This window comes from Pongo pygmaeus, chromosome 5 (assembly GCF_028885625.2).
Source record: "Pongo pygmaeus isolate AG05252 chromosome 5, NHGRI_mPonPyg2-v2.0_pri, whole genome shotgun sequence".
In the NCBI taxonomy this organism is placed as follows: Eukaryota; Metazoa; Chordata; class Mammalia; order Primates; family Hominidae; genus Pongo; species Pongo pygmaeus.
Window position 1 is genome coordinate 116,126,187 of NC_072378.2, and position 22,283 is coordinate 116,148,469.

At 38.2% G+C, this 22,283-nt stretch overlaps 1 protein-coding gene across 7 annotated transcripts in view; it reads right to left on the reverse strand.

Annotated features, from left to right (window-relative positions):
• The window catches only part of FRK (fyn related Src family tyrosine kinase), a 167,319-nt gene that overhangs the window by 112,441 nt on the left and 32,595 nt on the right, over window positions 1–22,283 (reverse strand). For 2 of the 7 annotated variants that reach the window (XM_054491772.2, XM_063666518.1), the window contains exon 2: window positions 13,662–14,288. The exons of 1 other annotated variant lie outside the window; for it this stretch is intronic. In XM_054491772.2, the coding sequence (XP_054347747.1) occupies window positions 13,662–14,005 (344 nt within the window). In that variant the 5' untranslated portion in view covers window positions 14,006–14,288. Of the gene's footprint in view, window positions 1–13,661; window positions 14,292–14,417; window positions 14,660–14,692; window positions 15,889–22,283 lie in introns of those variants that run through there. 4 more of the 7 variants (XM_063666517.1, XM_063666519.1, XM_054491771.2 and 1 more) reach the window with 4 other exon arrangements.

The following is a 22,283-nucleotide window of genomic DNA, read 5'->3' on the forward strand; positions in this document are numbered from 1 at the left end:
GATTTAGATTTGCTGTCCATTTAAAAGCTCTGGCCAGTAAATCCTCTACTTTAAATATAACCGTAGTATGGTTTAATATGTGTATATGTGATTTTTAGATGCCATTTCAATGAGATTTACAGTCTGTTCCTGACTTGATATTCAGTCTACATTACAAAGAATATTTGAATTGGTCTACGACTCTTAAGTATTTTCTCCCCAGGGATGGATTAGAGCAACTAATTTCTGAGAACCTGGGAATTATGCTTTTATGACTGTGAGTCTAACCAAAAATTAAGGCATGAGCAATTTCATTGAGAAATGAATAAAAAATAGCTTATGCCTTTAATGTAGAATTTTCTGGTAGGTAAAAATGCAATTCAGAGAAGAACAGTTAAAGAAGAGGTGGCTCTGTGGGCTGCTCTTTAAAAGACCTGAGATTTGTAGATAAGCAATCATTCATTTAGTTATTCATCTACCCAATCAGTGCTTATTATTCATAGGTATCACACTAAGCTCTGGGAGGAGCAATGGCTCACCTTTCCACTACCCACATCCATAGTTTATAGCACTGCAGAAAATAAATTAGCAGTAAAGACAAAGGGTGCTAACAACTCTAGGCAGGAACGCCTAATGTAGTCTAGTATGTCAGGAAAGGCTTGGGGAAGCAGGAACAAATAGGGTGAGACTTGAAGGATAAGTTAAGCTGGTCAGGAAAAAAAGAGGAAGGAGAGGGTTACAGGCAGAGAGAATAGCCCATCTGAAGACCAAGGCTGCAGGTGAGGGAGAGTGCAGAATGGTCGAAGACTGAAAGACACTCAATGTGCAGGACACTTGTTACAGGGAAAGAATATTGTGAGCTCAGACTAGAGTGGGGGTGTAAAGTATGATCCATTTAGACAGAAGTAAAAGAGGAGCTGCCATCTAAGTGAAACATAATATTTATTGAACCTTACTATGTGTCAGGTTCTCTACAGTGCACCCTTTCTGCACAGTCTCATTTATGTCACATAATGATCCTATAAGATAGGTGTCACTGTGATTCCTATTTAACAGATGAGAAACTGAGGCAGAGGGGTCAAGTAATTTGCTCAGGCTCACACAGCTGAGACATTACAGAGTCAAATTCAAATCTAGATCATCTGAGCCTATATTTTATGTTCTTAGGCATACCATAGGCTAGGTCAAAAAGGGTAACCAGCATTGTATTTCAGTAAAACTCTATACCACTAATGTTTGGATCTAGTTGAAACATTCACCAGAATAACCCAAAGGCTGCTCTTATTTATATTGTCCATATAGATTCTCACTATTGTATTGGTAGTTAGAAAATCTGAAGGGAATTTTCTGAGCTGCAACAAGAATTAATTGAGGCAAAGTTTTGTTTGTTTTTCCTCTTTTGGTAACCTCAAGAGCAATGAAAGTGCACAGCATATAGTAGCTGCTAAAAAATTTAGTCCTGCTTTACTGTATAGAAGGTTGTGTCTACTTTGACAATCTCAGTTTGGTGAGATTCTTGATTTCTATTCATCAAAAAGCAACACTAGGATGTATCTGCAGAGACAAACCATGGATTTAACTTAATTCATTTGAACAAAAGTAAACCAATTTGAATCCAATAGAACATTTTCTTTTCAAAGAATAAATTTGATCAAGCTAAAATTTGGGTTCTAATCTTTAAGACTGGAGCTCAGTAGTTAATGATTTATTTCACTCACATAAGACTTTTTCCACTGTTAGTAATTTGTAGAAAACCTGAAAAACAAAAATAATCAATACTTTTACTAAACAGTGATTCTGAATGACATATTGCAATTGGAACTTTTAAAGTATTATCAATGTTGCTACTTTTCCTAGAAAAGACTCCTAACTCATTTTAATGATGCCATACTATGTCACTTCACTGGTTCTCAAAGGTACTTTGAGATGCATGTAATCAAGCTTTACTGCTATTAATTACTTTACAAAGCTATTAATTAAACTTCAACTGGGATTTTAACATAGTTGAATTGGTTGCTCTTTTCTTCACATCTATGATTTTGCTACTATTTTTATAAAATATATTCTAATTTAGTAGTTAATTATTTTTCTTAAAAATAGTGGCAATTTTTCTTTGATAATATGATTATTCTTTATTCAGAATTGAAATTTTCATAAGGATAATCAAGTTTTTGGCACAAAAACTGTTATTGTGATTTAATGTAATTTTTTTGAGAGAGTCGTTTGTTATTTATTTTTTTTTATTATACTTTAAGTTTTAGGGTACATGTACACAATGTGCAGGTTAGTTACATACGTATACATGTGCCATGCTGGTGCGCTGCACCCACTAACTCGTCATCTAGCATTAGGTGTATCTCCTAATGCTATCCCTCCCCCCTCCCCCCACCCCACAACAGTCCCCAGAGTGTGATGTTCCCCTTCCTCTGTCCATGTGTTCTCATTGTTCAATTCCCACCTATGAGTGAGAATATGTGGTGTTTGGTTTTTTGTTCTTGTGATAGTTTACTGAGAATGATGATTTCCAATTTCATCCATGTCCCTACAAAGGACATGAACTCATCATTTTTTATGGCTGCATAGTATTCCGTGGTGTATATGTGCCACATTTTCTTAATCCAGTCTATCATTGTTAGACATTTGGGCTGGTTCCAAGTCTTTGCTATTGTGAATAACGCCGCAATAAACATACGTGTGCATGTGTCTTTATAGCAGCATGATTTATAGTCCTTTGGGTATATACCCAGTAATGGGATGGCTGGGTCAAATGGTATTTCTAGTTCTAGATCCCTGAGGAATTGCCACACTGACTTCCACAATGGTTGAACTAGTTTACAGTCCCACCAACAGTGTAAAAGTGTTCCTATTTCTCCACATCCTCTCCAGCACCTGTTGTTTCCTGACTTTTTAATGATTGCCATTCTAACTGGTGTGAGATGGTATCTCATTGTGGTTTTGATTTGCATTTCTCTGATGGCCAGTGATGGTTAGCATTTTTTCATGTGTTTTTTGGCTGCATAAATGTCTTCTTTTGAGAAGTGTCTGTTCATGTCCTTCGCCCACTTTTTGATGGGGTTGTTTGTTTTTTTCTTGTAAATTTGAGTTCATTGTAGATTCTGGATATTAGCCGTCTGTCAGATGAGTAGGTTGCAAAAATTTTCTCCCATTTTGTAGGTTGCCTGTTCACTCTGATGGTAGTTTCTTTTGCTGTGCAGAAGCTCTTTAGTTTAATTAGATCCCATTTGTGAATTTTGACTTTTGTTGCCATTGCTTTTGGTGTTTTAGACGTGAAGTCCTTGCCCATGCCTATGTCCTGAATGGTATTGCCTAGGTTTTCTTCTAGGGTTTTTATGGTTTTAGGTCTAACATTTAAGTCTTTAATCCATCTTGAATTGATTTTTGTATAAGGTGTAAGGAAGGGATCCAGTTTCAGCTTTCTACATATGGCTAGCCAGTTTTCCCAGCACCATTTATTAAATAGGGAATCCTTTCCCCATTGATGTTTTTCTCAGGTTTGTCAAAGATCAGATAGTTGTAGATATGCGGCATTATTTCTGAGGGCTCTGTTCTGTTCCATTGATCTATATCTCTGTTTTGGTACCAGTACCATGCTGTTTTGGTTACTGTAGCCTTGTAGTATAGTTTGAAGTCAGGTAGCGTGATGCCTCCAGCTTTGTTCTCTTGGCTTACGATTGACTTGGCAATGCGGGCTCTTTTTTGGTTCCATATGAACTTTAAAGTAGTTTTTTCCAATTCTGTGAAGAAAGTCATTGGTAGCTTGATGGGGATGGCATTGAATATGTAAATTACCTTGGGCAGTATGGCCATTTTCACGATATTGATTCTTCCTACCCATGACCATGGAATGTTCTTCCATTTGTTTGTAGCCTCTTTTATTTCCTTGAGCAGTGGTTTGTAGTTCTCCTTGAAGAGGTCCTTCACGTCCCTTGTAAGTTGGATTCCTAGGTATTTTATTCTCTTTGAAGCAATTGTGAATGGGAGTTCACTCATGATTTGGCTCTCTGTTTGTCTGTTGTTGGTGTATAAGAATCATTGTGATTTTTGTACATTGATTTTGTATCCTAAGACTTTGCTGAAGTTGCTTATCAGCTTAAGGAGATTTTGGGCTGAGACAATGGGGTTTTCTAGATATACAATCATGTCGTCTGCAAACAGGGACAATTTGACTTCCTCTTTTCCTAGTTGAATACCCATTATTTCCTTCTCCTGCCTAACTGCCCTGGCCAGAACTTCCAACACTACGTTGAATAGGAGTGGTGAGAGAGGGCATCCCTGTCTTGTGCCAGTTTTCAAAGGGAATGCTTCCAGTTTTTGCCCATTCAGTATGATATTGGCTGTGAGTTTGTCATAGATAGGTCTTATTATTTTGAGATACGTCCCATCAATACCTAATTTATTGAGAGTCTTTAGCATGAAGGATTGTTGAATTTTGTCAAAGGCCTTTTCTGCATCTATTGAGATAATCATGTGGTTTTTGTCTTTGGTTCTGTTTATATGCTGGATTACATTTATTGATTTGCGTATATTGAACCAGCCTTGCATCCCACGGATAAAGCCCACTTGATCATGGTGGATAAGCTTTTTGATGTGCTGCTGGATTTGGTTTGCCAGTATTTTATTGAGGATTTTTGCATCAATGTTCATCAAGGATATTCATCTAAAATTCTCTTTTTTGGTTGTGTCTCTGCCTGGCTTTGGTATCAGGATGATGCTGGCCTCATAAAATGAGTTAGGGAGGATTCCCTCTTTTTCTATTGATTGGAATAGTTTCAGAAGGAATGGTACCAGCTCCTCCTGGTACCTCTGGTAGAATTTGGCTGTGAATCCATCTGGTCCTGGACTCTTTTTGGTTGGTAAGCTATTGATTATTGCCACAATTTCAGCTCCTGTTACTGGTCTATTCAGAGATTCAACTTCTTCCTGGTTTAGTCTTGGGGGCATGTATGTGTCGAGGAATTTATCCATTTCTTCTAGATTTTCTAGTTTATTTGCGTAGAGGTGTTTGTAGTATTCTCTGATGGTAGTTTGTATTTCTGTGGGATTGGTGGTGAGATCCCCTTTATCATTTTTTATTGCATCTATTTGATTCTTCTCTCTTTTTTTCTTTATTAGTCTTGTTAGCGGTCTATCAATTTTGTTGATCCTTTCAAAAAACCAGCCCCTGGATTCATTCATTTTTTGAAGGGTTTTTTGTGTCTTTATTTCCTTCAGTTCTGCTCTGATTTTAGTTATTTCTTGCCTTCTTCTAGCTTTTGAATGTGTTTGCTCTTGCTTTTCTAGTTCTTTTAATTGTGATGTTAGGGTGTCAATTTTGGATCTTTCCTGCTTTCTCTTGTGGGCATTTAGTGCTATAAATTTCCCTCTACACACTGCTTTGAATGCATCCCAGAGATTCTGGTATGTTATGTCTTTGTTCTCGTCGGTTTCAAAGAACATCTTTATTTCTGCCTTCATTTCGTTATGTACCCAGTAGTCATTCAGGAGCAGGTTGTTCAGTTTCCACGTAGTTGAGCGGTTTTGAGTGAGATTCTTAATTCTGAGTTCTAGTTTGATTGCACTGTGATCTGAGAGATAGTTTGTTATAATTTCTGTTCTTTTACATTTGCTGAGGAGAGCTTTACTTCCAAGTATGTGGTCAATTTTGGAATAAGTGTGGTGTGGTGCTGAAAAAAATGTATATTGTGTTGATTTGGGGTGGAGAGTTCTGTAGATGTCTATTAGGTCCGCTTGGTGCAGAGCTGAGTTCAATTCCTGGGTATCCTTGTTGACTTTCTGTCTCGTTGATCTGTCTAATGTTGACAATGGGATGTTAAAGTCTCCCACTATTAATGTGTGGGAGTCTAAGTCTCTTTGTAGGTCACTCAGGACTTGCTTTATGAATCTAGGTGCTCCTGTATTGGGTGCATATATATTTAGGATAGTTAGCTCTTCTTGTTGAATTGATCCCTTTACCATTATGTAATGGCCTTCTTTGTCTCTTTTGATCTTCGTTGGTTTAAAGTCTGTTTTATCAGAGACTAGGATTGCAATCCCTGCCTTTTTTTTGCTTTCCATTTGCTGGGTAGATCTTCCTCCATACTTTTATTTTGAGCCTATGTGTGTCTCTGCACGTGAGACGGGTTTCCTGAATACAGCACACTGATGGGTCTTGACTCTTTATCCAATTTGCCAGTCTGTGTCTTTTAATTGGAGCATTTAGTCCATTTACATTTAAAGTTAATATTGTTATATGTGAATTTGATCCTGTCATTATGATGTTAGCTGGTTATTTTGCTCGTTAGTTGATGCAGTCTCTTCCTAGTCTCGATGGTCTTTACATTTTGGCATGATTTTGCAGTGGCTGGTACCGGTTGTTCCTTTCCATGTTTAGCGCTTCCTTCAGGAGCTCTTTTAGGGCAGGCCTGGTGGTGACAAAATCTCTCAGCATTTGCTTGTCTGTAAAGTATTTTATTTCTCCTTCACTTATGAAGCTTAGTTTGGCTGGATATGAAATTCTGGGTTGAAAATTCTTTTCTTTAAGAATGTTGAATATTGGCCCCCACTCTCTTCTGGCTTGTAGGGTTTCTGCTGAGAGATCCGCTGTTAGTCTGATGGGCTTCCCTTTGAGGGTAACCCGACCTTTCTGGCTGCCCTTAACATTTTTTCCTTCATTTCAACTTTGGTGAATCTGACAATTATGTGTCTTGGAGTTGCTCTTCTCGAGGAGTATCTTTGTGGCGTTCTCTGTATTTCCTGAAGCTGAATGTTGGCCGCCTTGTTAGATTGGGGAAGTTCTCCTGGATAATATCCTGCTGAATGTTTTCCAACTTGGTTCCATTCTCCCCGTCACTTTCAGGTACACCAATGGGATGTAGATTTGGTCTTTTCACATAGTCCCATATTTCTTGGAGGCTTTGCTCGTTTCTTTTTATTCTTTTTTCTCTAAACTTCCCTTCTCACTTCATTTCATTCATTTCATCTTCCATCGCTGATACCCTTTCTTCCAGTTGATTGCATTGGCTCCTGATGCTTCTGCATTCTTCACGTAGTTCTCAAGCCTTGGTTTTCAGCTCCATCAGCTCCTTTAAGCACTTCTCTGTATTGGTTATTCTAGTTATACATTCTTCTAAATTTTTTTCAAAGTTTTCAACTTCTTTGCCTTTGGTTTGAATATCCTCCCGTAGCTTGGAGTAATTTGATCGTCTGAAGCCTTCTTCTCTCAGCTCGTCAAAGTCATTCTCCGTCCAGCTTTGTTCCATTGCTGGTGAGGAACTGTGTTCCTTTGGAGGAGGAGAGGTACTCTGCTTTTTAGAGTTTCCAGTTTTTCTGCTCTGTTTTTTCCCCATCTTTGTGGTTTTATCTACTTTTGGTCTTTGATGATGGTGATGTACAGATGGGTTTTTGGTGTGGATGTCCTTTCTGTTTGTTAGTTTTCCTTCTAACAGACAGGACCCTCAGCTGCAGGTCTGTTGGAGTACCTGGCTGTGTGAGGTGTCAGTCTGCCCCTGCTGGGGGGTGCCTCCCAGTTAGGCTGCTCGGGGGTCAGGGGTCAGGGACCCACTTGAGGAGGCAGTCTGCCCGTTCTCAGATCTCCAGCTGCGTGCTGGGAGAACCACTGCTCTCTTCAAAGCTGTCAGACAGGGACATTTAAGTCTTCAGAGGTTACTGCTGTCTTTTTGTTTGTCTGTGCCCTGCCCCCAGAGGTGGAGCCTACATAGCCAGGCAGGCCTCCTTGAGTCCACCCAGTTGGAGCTTCCCAGCTGCTTTGTTTACCTAAGCAAGCCTGGGCAATGGTGGGCGCCCCTCCCCCAGCCTCGCTGCCGCCTTGCAGTTTGATTTCAGACTGCTGTGCTAGCAATCAGCGAGACTCTGTGGGCGTAGGACCCTCTGAGCCAGGTGCGGGATATAATCTCCTGGTGTGCCGTTTTTTAAGCCCGTCGTAAAAGCGCAGTATTCGGGTGGGAGTGACCCGATTTTCCAGGTGCCGTCTGTCACCCCTTTCTTTGACTAGGAAAGGGAACTCCCTGACCCCTTGCGCTTCCCGAGTGAGGCAATGCCTAGCCCTTCTTCGGCTCGCGCATGGTGCACGCACCTACTGACCTGCGCCCACTGTCTGGCACTCCCTAGTGAGATGAACCCGGTACCTCAGATGGAAATGCAGAGATCACCCGTCTTCTGCGTCACTCACGCTGGGAGCTGTAGACTGGAGCTGTTCCTTTTCGGCCATCTTGGCTCCCGACCCCAATAGTGGCAATTTATGTAAAAATTTATTATATAACAAATTGAGTTAGAGTTATATTAACATAAACAGTACAATTATATTAACATGAAAAGTCATATAATATTATACCTGAGATGAAATTTTTTGATAAATTATTTTGAAAACATGTTTGTCATATTCTTATTTTACATCATCATAAATAACATATGATGAAAAATAACTCAAAGGATGGGGACAGTAATGCTAATTAATCTCACGGCATTTAAATATGCTTTTGGTTGACTTAAATGATTTGTGCTAAAATTTTTATCTTGATTAATCCAAAACACTTGATAAACAACCATATGTATATATATAGTGTATTTTACTTTTTATATATATAAATATCTTTTTATTTAGTTTCTAAAATTATAGTAAGTATACTTTGTCTTAGAGGAGAGAACCCAGAAATGCCAGGCATTATTTTCAGGCATTTATTACTAGGTATTATTTTCATTTTGACACATGGGCATTTAGTCTTCCTTGACAACTTACACAAAGGGAACAAAATAAATGATCTAGGTAAAGAACAATTGTGGAACTGATTGCACACTGGTGACTTTTAATAATTCACACTTCTCAAAGTAGATAACATCTACTATGTCAGAGTGGATTATGAATATTCTGATGACTTTTAAAATGTATTAAGGGTAATGTTAATTTGTAAACCACATTGTTTCTATACCTATAATTAAGATGCAAAAGCTGGTCTCATATCCCAGCTAAGAAAAAAATCTGCTGACATTTAAGTTGAAAATGATTAGGCACACTATGTACAATTTGTATTCAACAATTATTAAATTCCACAGTATTCAAATGACAAAATAGCAAAGCCTCACTCTATTTTAAAATGGTGATATAAGAGTCTTTCCAAGAATATACCACTTTATTTCGCCATGCTGCTTTCTTCAAGCCCAACAATGGCAATCATCATAGGTTAGATAAAATCTTCAAAGAACTCCAGTCTGACACACTAAAGAGGAACACAAGTAAGAAAATATGGCCTAAATACACGGAGAAAAATCCCATTACTTTTACACTTCAGAATATTCTAACATTTTTATCCCATAATCATAAACTACCAACAAAACTACAAGTTACAAATATTTATTCTTGCTTTCTTTTTCAAGGAAGCCACTGAAATGATGAATAGATGAGGAACTGGAAATTATCTACCTTTCACAGTAATAAGAGGAGAAGAAAAACTTTCTACAAAACCCAGTACTTTGCTTCTTCCCCTGCTAAAGTGCTAACAAGAGATACAAAGACACCATTGTAGGTCAGTATGGGTGGCTCCTCTAGCCCTCCTATCCACAAAGGTATGCCATGCTCAAATTTAGGAGACAGAAATAAACTTCATGGCCTTTATTGTTTCACACATAAGTGTGGAAATATTTCTTAACATAAAGCCAAATTATATATCTATAACAAAGCAAATACTAATTCCTCTGCCTTTGCTGAGTCATTCACTTAGCACCATACCAGGCCTATAAAATGGACTTAAGACAAAATTATTGATTCACAAGTAAGAAGATACACAAGAATATGACCTAGAAAAATGTGGAACTTAATAAACAATAAACTTTAGAGATGATTCTAGTGATCTAATTTTCTTAATAGAACCTTCATTTATGTCTTTGAGAAGTGTATGGGGTCAGAAGTTCAGCAGCACATTTCATTGTTGTTATCATAACTTAAACTTAGCATGCAAAGGGGAGTCAAATCAGCTATCTCAACTGCTGCCCTTGGCTTGCGTGGTCAACTTGGCGAAGCAGAAATCATCAGTGGCTGGCTTATGTGATTATATCCACCCCATTCCCCTCCTACCAATCCCCTTTCTGGGAGATTAAACTGATCTCATCTCTGATCCTAGTTCAATTTAACACAAAAGTATGTTAGACAACACCTAAGGTACACTTTAACAATTAAGCAAACAATTGTTCATTTGGTTTTTTTTTTTTTTTTTTTTTTGGTTGGTGGGGATTCGAGATAGGGTCTGGCTCTGTCACCCAGCCTGCAGTGCAGTGGCACAACCATAGCTCGCTGCAGCCTCAACCTCCCAGGTTCAAGCAGTCTTCCTGCCCCAGCCTCACTCTCTCGAGTAGCTGGGACTACAGGTTTGCGCCACCATGCCTAGCTAATTTTTTAATTTTTTGTAGAGACTGGGTCTCACTATGTTGCTCAGCCTGGTCTTGAACTCCTGGACACAGGTGATCCTCCCTAGGCAAAAAAACTTTTCAAACTCTTTGCAGATAAATGATGCTATGTGTAATATTACTGCTGATCATATTGCTTTTTATCAATATTTTGCAATACTTGAATTTTTTACAATTAAAGCAATGAAATTTAAAGCCATTACTTTTGGTTCTAATATTTATATGTTATTTCCACATCATTATTTTTTATGTGAACTTTATATCTTTAAAAACACCATAAATAAAATATTAAAGAAAGTTCTGATTAATAAGACCCTAAGGGCAAGGTTTTTGAGGGATTTCACATTGAAGATGTTGAAGAAAAAGACTCATCTCTAAAATGAGCTAGGAATAATTCAAGTCGAAGATAAGATAAAGCTAATGATTCTTCATAAAGACAAAATAAATCTTCAAGAATTGGTTTATTATATCACTTAGTGTAAGATATTCAGTAAAGGTGAAAAGCATTTCTAAGTGGGATAAGAATTAGTAAATTGGGCTTTTTAAACAATAGTTTGTTTTTCAACATCTCTACTTCCAAGTATAAAAGAAAACAAACAAACTGCAAACTAAAGCCTTGAACTAATTTTCCCTGACACCAATAACTCCAGAAGTATTTGCAGTTTTTTCTTACAGATGCAAGTCAAGAGTAAAGACATAAAAACACAAATACTAACATACATTGCATTAAACTGGTCTAATTAGGAATTAGATGACAGCTTTCATTGGTTTCCCACTGCCTACTCATCCCATACATGTGGATATGAACAATAATCTTTCCTTAAGTCTATTTACTGAGCTCACGATTTTAAAAAATTACGTTAATTTTCACAGCATTCATGAGAAAAAAATAGACTTTTGAAAAAACTCACTGAAGAAAAAATATTAAAATAAGTTGTTTTTGTATAATTATTCAAGTGTTAAAGTACTGTGTGAGCCACCTGGACACACTCATGCAGAAGGCTGTTCAGTAAAAATCGCTTCTATTTGAGATGGAGGGGAATTCAAGAAGCTACAGCTACTTGCACTAAGAGTATTGAAGCAATTTTGCCTTACGGTGACAAGAAACTTCAGAAGTAAGCCGGGTTCACAGGTGAAGACCATGGTGTGCACTTAAAAGAAAACAAGTAGCCTGTTCCAGCCAGGAGGCAGAGTGTCAGCATCTTCTGGGCATCATGTTTTTTATTCCAGTGGATATGAAGATCCCAAGGAAAGCTAACTACAGTGATCTAGAATGGTACTGACAGGTAGGAATGCTGCTGAGAACCAATTCCAAGAAGAAAGGTCAAGGTAATGTGCAGAGGGAAAAAATATTATTGGCTACAAATGGCCCTGAGAATCAAAAATAGCCATAATAATTTAGTTGCCTTATTTTATGTTTGTAGGCAAAGGAAATCTAAATTAATAAGAACACTGCTCTCAAGCCTTTTACCCAGAATATGATAACTTCGGATTGCTTGACTTGTTTCAGTCAATTTGCTTTCTTCAGCATCTGTAATACAGTCAAGCATGAATGTAACTGAACCACTACATATGAACATAAGAGCTCCTGTTCCCAGATAGTCAGGAAATCCATTGGTCATGGCAACCCCAGAGAGTTGCAGATAAGGAAATTGAGGTCCTAAGTAGTTATATGAGTTGAATATATTTAAAGCTAACAGATTATGAATTCAAGGCATGAAACATTAATATATTATTATTATAATATACATGTTATGCCAAATATAAAATATGCATAATGCCATACAGGACATAGAATCATATAGTAGTGAAAACAGATAAATGCACATAAGTGTATCCAATATATAAAGATATTTCCTGTAGATTATCACAGAAAGCAAATGTTCACACAGGTGATTTTCCCACTTGATAACTTGATCAATTCCATTCATCAAAAGTATATTTCAATTCATTTCTATTTAAGCATAAATTAAGACCCTTCTAAACATTTATAGTTTCTTGGTGTTGAAAAGAATCTCAAAAATCAAAAATCATCAAACCTCCCTTCATATGTGATGTATGAGTTTGGAAAGTAGAAACAATGCTCTATGGCTATTTATTATTATTTTATTCCCTGGACCAGTAAGGGATGCTCATATAAAAATAAGAAACACTTACATGAGAACATAAGAGAATCTCCAATGGTTTCCCTATTAAGAAACCATTCTATAAAATGAGTCCATTTTTTGAGAGACATTCCCAGTCTAAGGTTTCACTGGATTCAGGCAGCAATGAGATCAGGGCCAATGACAGTCTCCATTTGCTTCCCAACCCACCAGACCCCAAGTATCCATTGTCAAGATTATGCTTTATCCACTTTGTATTCAGTCACTACTAGAATAATCTCCTTTACCCTCCCCAACTCACCAGGCCCACTACTGTCTATGCCTGGCACTTGGAGGGGTGGTAGGTGGATGGATGGATGGATGGATGGATGGATGGATGGATGGATGGATGAGTGAATAAGTACATAAAAACTTTCCTCTTTTGTTCCACTATAATTCATATTTCAAATACCAGGATAAAGTCTTTATCTCCTCTTCAAGGAGATGTTGTCATTTTTCCTATCAAAACTTACTAAATGTCTGTAGCTAGCCAGTTTCTAATCATAATAAAAACCAAAAGATATCATAATTTGGGTAGCATATCTCAGGATCTGGGAATTTAAAAAAAAAAAAGTCTATATCATGATTTCACTGGGAACATTAGTATCTTCTAAGTGTTGTCTTCTACATTAGCCCTGTATATTCCCATCAGAATGAAAGGGATTAGGATTAGAGCTAGGGCTAGAGTTGATATATTACCCTGGAATGTTTCAAAAGTTTTTTTTAAAAAAAGGGTCTGAAGTTTAGATTTGAGAGTATCATTAAGGGAAGTCCTATAATTTACCTTCAAACAAAATGCAATTTTGTTTTTAAAGTGAGGCATGACTTATTTTACAGCCAAAGAGAAGGTAGAGTATTAAACACATCATTTGTTTATGTTGAAAATACACCCTGGGCCTGTGGGTGTACATACTGTAATTGAAGTCATCTCAACAATTACTGGCCAGTTTCACTCTCACTTAGCGGGGGAGGTGTGTTTCAATTAGTGGTTTCTTGCCAGTACTTCCTCATACTTTTTAGGCAACTCTTTGGACATCAGCGGGTTGTAGAGAAGTAGAAAGGAAAACTCATTACCCAGCCCTCAGAGAGTTCAGAAATTAAGTATAAGTTTGTACTACTCACGGCTCTGCCTGTAGGCTCCTGTCCTCAGCCACGTAGTTAGAAGGAATATAGCCTTGTAGTTGCTGACTAGAGCCATCTCGTCTTTTCTCCAAGTGTCTGGCAAACCACCAGCCCTCATGCAAAGTGTCCAGAACTTGAAGTTTGTCACCTGCCCGGAAGCTCAAGTCCTCAGCAGTCCGAGCCTGGTAATCAAACAAAGCCACAAAGTAGTGGCCATGCCTCTGTGACTGGGGAGAGCAACGGGCCCCTGGATTTTCAATCACAGTTGACTTGTCTGCCTCCGTGGACAAACAGGGGAGATAGGGTTCCAGGTACTCCCAGAGCCTCTGACAGATGTTGCTCATTGCGCCTTGGTGGGGAGAAGAGGAGCAGGGCTTCTTCCTCTCCCCTTAGTCTCTGCGATCCACCTTCTCTTCCTTCACCAGGCAACTTTGAAGTCAGCACCAACTCACCATACTTCGGATAGTATGCAAAGTCCCGTTTCAGATCAGTCCAGCAGCTGGGTTGCAGCAAGTCCTACCTGGAGAGACTTACCGGCTTGCTTTCTGTGGCTGGAGGTGCTACCCCGAGGCAAAACTGAGCAGGAGCTGGGCAGCTGCTCACTAGGAAGGCGTCTTTTCTTCTTATCTGCTTAAGAATCCCACAACAAAAATAAAATTAAATTAAAAGGGCTTTATTTAGACAAATATCTGAGAACAGAATGGTGCCATCTTGCCTTTTGTCCCAATAAAAAGTTAGCAAGAGGAAGCTACTAACCCCTGGTAAAACCTCCACACCTTGCTTTCGCCAGGAGCTCTCCCCCTGTTTCAAGTCTGTTCCTGTCTTTCGACCAGTCCGGATCTGGACGGCTCTCTCCTTTTTGCTAATGAATAACCAACCAGCAGAGGCTGTTGCCTTTAACATTCTGAGCTATGAACAGACTGTAATAATTTCCCCTTACTTCCTGGTTTCTTTCTGTCTGTGATCTAAATGGGATTCTGACCTCTTTACCCTTCCCATCTCCCACACCCAAGATAGACCAGATCCTTTACCAAACTGTTAAAGCAGCCGCTAAAATCTATATTCCTTTTGTTTCATCCTGGAGAAACAGGCTAGCCCAGGTAGCTTTTTGTCTTGCTATGTTCCCAGCACTGAAATTCACAGCAGAGATTTTTTTCCCCCACAAATAGGAGTAGAATTGTTTTGCCACCACTAGGGGAAATTTAAAAAGGCAAATTAAAGTATTTAGGTATTTCTTGTCAGACACAGAGCAATTGGAAAAGAACCATCAAGTCACTCCCTTTTCTCATTACCAAGAATAGATTTTAATAGCTTCAAAGAATAGTCACAGTCTGGAAAAGTAAGAAAGCAGCTGACTAAAATGCTGAGAACCCAAAATGTTGCTTTTTCCCACAGTCATTTAATTTCCTATCCTTCAAGTACTATTTTTGGAAACACACACACACACACACACACACACACACGCTACACACCAACTAGGTGACCAGTAGAGAAAAAAAGAGTAGAACAGAAAAAGAGCTCTTTGCACACTGCTGTGGGGGCTCTTTCTGCTAAACTTTGACCTCCAGATCTATGCTAGTTCTTACTAACTTACTTGGCAAGAACTCAGGAACTAATGAGACTGACATCAGGACAGCCATCTCTAGACAGGCAGTGGTTTTTGCTTGACCTTCCCTAGTTCAGAGCAGCTGTCTCACAAATATGTGCCCTGGATCACAAAAACAGCTGGGCAATGAGTCTGGCAGATCAACGTACAGTCATTTATACTAGTAGACAGCATTGCAAACTTGTTTATGATGTGTCACTGATCTCTCTATAAGACTTTTTTTAAATTTCTTTCTTAAAAACAATCTTTCTAAATGTTTTGAGACCCTTGAACCTGGCTAACCTATTCCTAGTACAAGCTCGTAACTTCTGTTCTTTGTCAAATTGCAAGGCATTTAGTAATCAGAATAATCAAACTTAAGAAAAAGGAAGAAAGAAAGAAAGGAAGAAAGAAAGACAGAAAGAAAAGAAAGAAAAAGAAGGAAAGAAAGAAAGAAAAAGAAAATCAGAGAACCATGGCATCAGCCCAACCTGCTATTACTTTGTGCAAAAATCAGTCCATAGCAGTGGACAGATCAATTGGTTAAAATAAAATCTTGTGTTATGCTCCCAAGTTTCTCCAATTGTCTTTGGAGTCAGAGTACAAATAACAAGTTGACAGAAGTAGAAAAGCCAAAAGCTGAGCCAAATTTTTGTTGTTGCTGTTGTTGTTTTGTTTTATAATGATATGAGACCTAAAATAGACTGTATATGTAATCTCATATTATATACAAAAGAGAAAATATATAATACCAAATGACCATAAAGGATATTTTGTTCCAAATACAATAATGGATGTAAAAGCATAGGATTCTATTAATGCCCCTAACAGAGGCACAGATGCTGAAGTCTTCCCTGAGACATCTACATGATTTAAAAATGAAAAAAAAAAAAAAAAAAAAAGAAAGAAAGAAAGATTTGGAAGCAACCTGACAGATGTATTCAAACCCAATTTGTAAGTGGGGTTTTAGATTTTTGAATTGTTGGGGTTCTAAATTCAGATATGCCTTTACTATAGTTATGACAAGGCATTCTGGAAAAAGACAAAGCAGCAGACCTGCACACCACAGTCATTGAGCAAGTGAGTGAAATTCAAAAAGCGGCCAACCATCCAAAGATGTCAGGTGAGCAATGGCCTGAGAACGCAGAGCCGAGGGGTGGAAAGAGAGAAGGTTTCTTTGTGTCGATAGTACCAGAATTCTCCAGTCACTCAACCTCAAAGTCTTGCAGTCATCTTTTATTTGCTCCCTGGTTTCTTTGAGCTAATCAATCACTGAATTCTGCTCAGTCTTCCTTTTCATGTATTCCACAAACTTTTTTTTAAGCTCTTTCTGAGTGACAGCTGGGCACCAGACAGAAAACAGAATATTCTTTCCTAGATTATTCCAGAGGCCTCCTAACTGATCTCCCTTCCTCCAGCTTATCCCCATCTCTGGCTCATCTTGCACACCAAGATGAGTGGTGTTCATAATAGTTTATAGAGCAGTTTTTATAATAGTAACAATGACTGAGGTGATAAGTCATTCCTAGTCATTACTACTAAGAGTAGCTATCTGTTTGGTAAGCTTTCTATGTGCCAGGCACTGTACTAAGAATGTTAGAAATAAGATCCAGGAATTCTACTCCAGGGTATGTATCCAAAAGATTTGAAATCAGGAAGTCTGAGAGATATTGAACTCCTATGTTTATTGCAGCACTATTCAAAATAGTCAAGTTATGGAATCAATCTAAGTGTTCATCAATTGATGAATGGACAAGAAAATATGGTATATATACACATTAGAATCCTATTCAGCCTCAAAGAAGAAGGAAATCTTGTCATTTGTGACAACATGAATGAACCTGAAGGACTTTATGCTAATGAAATAAACCAGACATGGAGGCAAATACTGCATGTTCTGACTTATATGTGGAAGCTAAAAAAAAAAAATCCAACACATAGAAGCAGAGAGCAGAATGGTGGTTACTGGAAGCTGGGGAATCAGGGGAATGGGGAGATGTTGGTTGAGGGGTACAATGTTTCAGTTAGACAGGAGGAATAAATGATAAGTATTCCATTCGAGACCATGGATATGTTAATTAGCTTGAGTCAATCATTCTACACTGTATACATGTATCATAGCATTACTTTGTACCCCATAAAATATACAATAATAATTTGTCAATATCAGGTAAAAATAAGAGAATGTTACAAATAATATATAATTCTCACCAAATAAAAAACAATGCCTACAAAGAAGGTAGTATTTTTTTTAAAAAAGTATTTTAGAGAAGAAACTGAGGCTGAAAGGCTAGGTAATTTGTCCAAGGTCACAGGGCCACCAAGTGGCTAACCATGAGTAACACTCTATTCTCAATCTGACTCCAGAGCCTGAGAGTATAAATCCTCAGTTTTGCTGACTCTAAAAATATCTGATATTATTCTTCTATGTAAAATTCTGGAAGAACCTCCAACACATTTGGAATAAACCTTAGTTCTTCAGCATGATACACAAGGCCCTGCTAACTTCTCCAATCACGGTTCATCACTCCTGCACACAGGTCCAGTGACATAGTTCGCCAAATGACCAGCAGTTCCTGAGGCCCTCTTCCCTGCTGCACCTCCGCATCCTCCTCTACCTGCTCCCCTGATGACTTCCTTGTCATTTTTCTAGGTTGGGTTCATGCATTGCCTTCTCTGCCATAATAGATGAAAGGCCTCTATGCACCCCTGAATTCTGGCAGAAACTTCTACTTGGTTTGTGGATGAGCCCTTCTTTGGTTTTCCAAGAAGAACAGAATTCCCTTCTCTGAACCTTTAGTGTCTTGTACAATGTCCATTATGTAAATAATAAATATTTGATGAATTAAATAATTAACACAGAAATAAAGAAAAAGAAACAGTGTGGGAGAGACAGAGATAAAAAGGGGGAGGAAATGGAGGCAGGAAGAAACAATTGGGGAGAGATAAACATTTATGTGAATATTCATGATTGAGAGTGAAAGTTCTATAGTGTGAAAAGAGCCAGGAGCACAGAGGAGAGAATACATTCTGTCTATTGCTTCTCAATCCCTTCCTTTCCTCTCTTATTGTTCCCTGAATGTTAGATTCCTTTGCCAGCCTCCTAAACCAGTTTTCCTGCCTGGAGTCAATTTTCTTCTCATCCTTATAGCAAATTGCCACCACATTAATCTTAATCACTCTTCTACACAATAACCTTCAACAGATCCTCATTGCCTGGAAGATATGACTTGGAATTCAAGGCTAAGGAATTTGTACTTTATCCAAACTTTATCAGATGTACCCTTTCAACACCCCCTCCATTATGGCTTTATGTTAGCCAGACTGGTTTATTAGATCTCCCATATGCCTCATCTGTTCCCACATCTGATCCTATATCCTTTGCCATTCTTTTACTCAGTATTCCTTCCACTGCTAACTTCCCCTCCTGGTAAGTCTACTTACTCTTGCCTGCATTTCAAGGTCTGAATAAAAATCCCTCACCTCCTTAGACCTTCCTTAACCATTCCAGCCAAAAAATCACTTCTGTCTTCCTTGAATTTTCTAGCTCCCACAATCCCCACTCCTAATATACACAATATTAAATGAATTGAACCATGCTCCTATACCTGGTATGCTGAATACTGCTACAGAAAATCCAACAGCTATTCAGTTTTATACCAGGACGAATTAGTGATCCCCAACCCCTGCTAGGCCTCAGCACTAGGGCTTAGACAGAGCTATCATAAAGGAAAATTGGACTCTGTCTCCCCAACTCACACAGTGACATATTCCCCCACACACATAGAAAAGAGGATTATGGCCTAGGGAGCCATAAAAAATAAAAACAAAACTCTCCACCACATAGTCTTCCTCCAAACTCTTGCTGTGAACCCATATAATCTGCAAATGTGCACTTCTGCATACCTGTTGACCTTTGCTCAATCCCCTTCTTTTGCCTGATGTGATAACCCCAACTTCTCTCCCTTTTCCTACATTAACCATCTTCCAACTTATTTGCCAGATAAATATGGGTTCTTGTCTATCTTTTAAGAATCTAATAAAATGTCTCTGTCTTTATTAATTCTTTCCCAACCACTTCATTAGACAGAATTGACCACTCTCTCATTTGTGCCCTCCCAACATAACCTATACCCATTTTTGTCATTTATTCCATGTATGATTCTAATCTCTTTATGTACTTAATGTAGTGTTCTTTTGTTCCTATATTGACACAATGCCTAACACTTAATGGACACTCAATAAATATATGTTGAGTGAAATCTAATGAATGTCATTCACCTAGAACACAGTTTATTATATCTTATGTAGTCTAATATCTGCTTATATGTAATTGTATTGTTTCCCCAAGCATATTGCCCTGTCTTTGAAGACAAGTTTATGTCTTATATTTCCCTGTATCACAAGGAAAATCTAGAATCTGTCCTAGGAATAGGAAGTCTCCCTACTTTCACTCTTGTTCGATTGCAATTGTGATGTTTAATACTGAGTGTCAACTTGATTGGATTGAAGGATGCAAAGTATTGATCCTGGGTGTGTCTATGAGGGTGTTGCCAAAGGAGATCAACATTTGAATCAGTGGGCTGGGGAAGGCAGACCCACCCTTAATCTGTTGGGCATCACTAATCGGCTGCCAGCCAATAAAAAGCAGGCAGAAAAACGTGAAAAAGCGAGACTGGCCTAGCCTCCCAGCCTACATCTTTCTCCTGTGCTGGATGCTTCCTGCCTCGAACATCAGACTCCAGGTTCTTCAGTTTTGAGACTCAGACTGGCTCTCCTTGTTCCTCAAGCTTGCAGGCAGCCTATTGTGGGAACTTGTGATCATGTAAGTTAATACTTAATAAACTCCCCTTTATATATATATATATGTGTGTGTGTGTGTGTGTGTGTGTATGTGTGTGTGTATCCTATCAGTTCTGTCCCTCTAGAGAACCCTGACTAATACAGCAACCTATTCTCCAAATGGCAGCCAAAATAATCTTTGTATAATATCAGTCAGATCTGTGTTTTTCAATAGCTTCCCATTGCACTTATGAATTCCAAATTCCTTATCTTCAGGAACAAGGCTCTGCTGGGGCTGTCTCCAGCCTGTCCCTTCCCTCCATCTGGCACCACTCTTCTGGCTCTCTATGGTACAGCCACAGTGGCCACCTTTCTGTTCACCATGGCAACAGCCAAGCCCTTTTTTCTGACCATGGATTCTTTCTCACTATTCTTCTAATCAACAACATTCTTGTCCAGATTCTTCATTTGGATGGATCTTTCTGTTTTCAACCTAAATAACGTAACATTAAAAAGGTTACCCCTAACCACTCTGTCTAAAGTAGCAAAACTGCCCAACCTAGCTTCTCTCTTAGCATGTCTCATGGGTTGAATTGTGTCCTCCAAAAGGATATGTTGAAATCCTAACCCTCAGCACTTCAGAACGTGACCTTATTTGGAAATATGGTCTTTAGAGAGGTAATCAAGTTAAAATGAATTCATCAGGGTGAGCCCTAATCCAGTATGACAGGTGTCCTCATAAAAAGGGAAAATTTGGACACAAACAGGCACAGAAACAACACCATGCAAAGATACACAGAGAGAAGCCCAGCCATGTGAACAGAGTAATGCATCTGCAGGCCAAGGAATACCAGCAAACACCAGCAGCTAAAAGAGGCTAGCTATAGAGCATGGCACTGCTGACAACTTGATTTCAGACTTCTAGCCTTCAGAACTATGGAAAAATAGAGTACTGTTGTTTTAGGCCACTCAGTCTTTGGTACTTTATTACAGCAGCCCAAAGGAACTATTACAGCATGTCACTATTTTTATTTTTATTTTTATTTATTTATTTATTTATTTATTTTTTGCAGCACTCATCACACTCTGTACTTATGTCTTCTATTTATTTGCCTACTGAGTACAGTCTCCTCTACTAGAAAATGTTCCAATGAGATGGGGGCTTCATCTACCCGCTTCACTGCTATGTCCCTAGAGCTTAACCTGTTATAGGCAATCAACCAATAATCATTACATAATGGTAAAATAACAAAAAACATTTTTATTGATAAAATAATATCACTACAAATGCAGTAGATACAAAGACACTGCTATTTCAGTGGAAAATTCCTATTTCTAGAAGGAAAGTTGGGGCCACTTATACTAATTTTAAGAGTCTTGTTGTTGTTGTTTTCTATAATAGAACGAAGTGAAATATCTCTAAAGATTATTTTATACCAAAGGCTGAATGATAATGTCTGGCTACTACTGCTGAGAGGCTGATGATGGGATTTATGTTATTCTGAAGTTTAATGGAAACTTTTTCAGGCTTCAGCTGTCTTCCATGATGCCATTAAATAAGCAGACCCCAAACAATTTCATCTTATCCCTTGGACTTGAGTCTTGGCATCAGCTTAATCTTTTATTCTCTTCCAGACAAAATTTAGATACTTCCTTTGGCTAAAATACAGCTTGGTACCTTGGGATCCTCCATCTCTTTCATCTTAACCTTCACCAATTCCTCTTTTAGTCATCTCTTGTAGGACCAAACACTAGCCTGACACTAGGGGAAATGACAAGAATCTGTTAAAATGAAAGGAAATGAAATATGGAGCTCTTAAGTTATAATCAGAGGAAAACAATGATGATGATCATGATGATGATGAAAAGATGGCCTTTAATATTTGCAGGAGATGGTAACAACTTAACTCTAAATTTATTCCAGTTTTCTTGGCCAAAGAGTATAATCCTCAGACTGGAAAAAGAAGACCAGACATATATGAGTGAGTCTTGGAATTTAAAGAAAAGCAATGACTATTAGAAGCCAATATGAGCTTAAAAAGAAAAAAAAAAAAAAGATGCCAAATTAACCTCAATTTCCTTTTTCATATAGAATTACTATTGTAAATAAAAAATTGTTTAATTACTTCAGAACTTAGAAGACATCAAAACCAAATGCTGTATTTTATAACTGGTTCTATCTAACCAGCTGAAACCATTGAAGAACATGAATTTTGAGGTGTGTTGGCATGCCATGTCCTTAATATCCATAACTG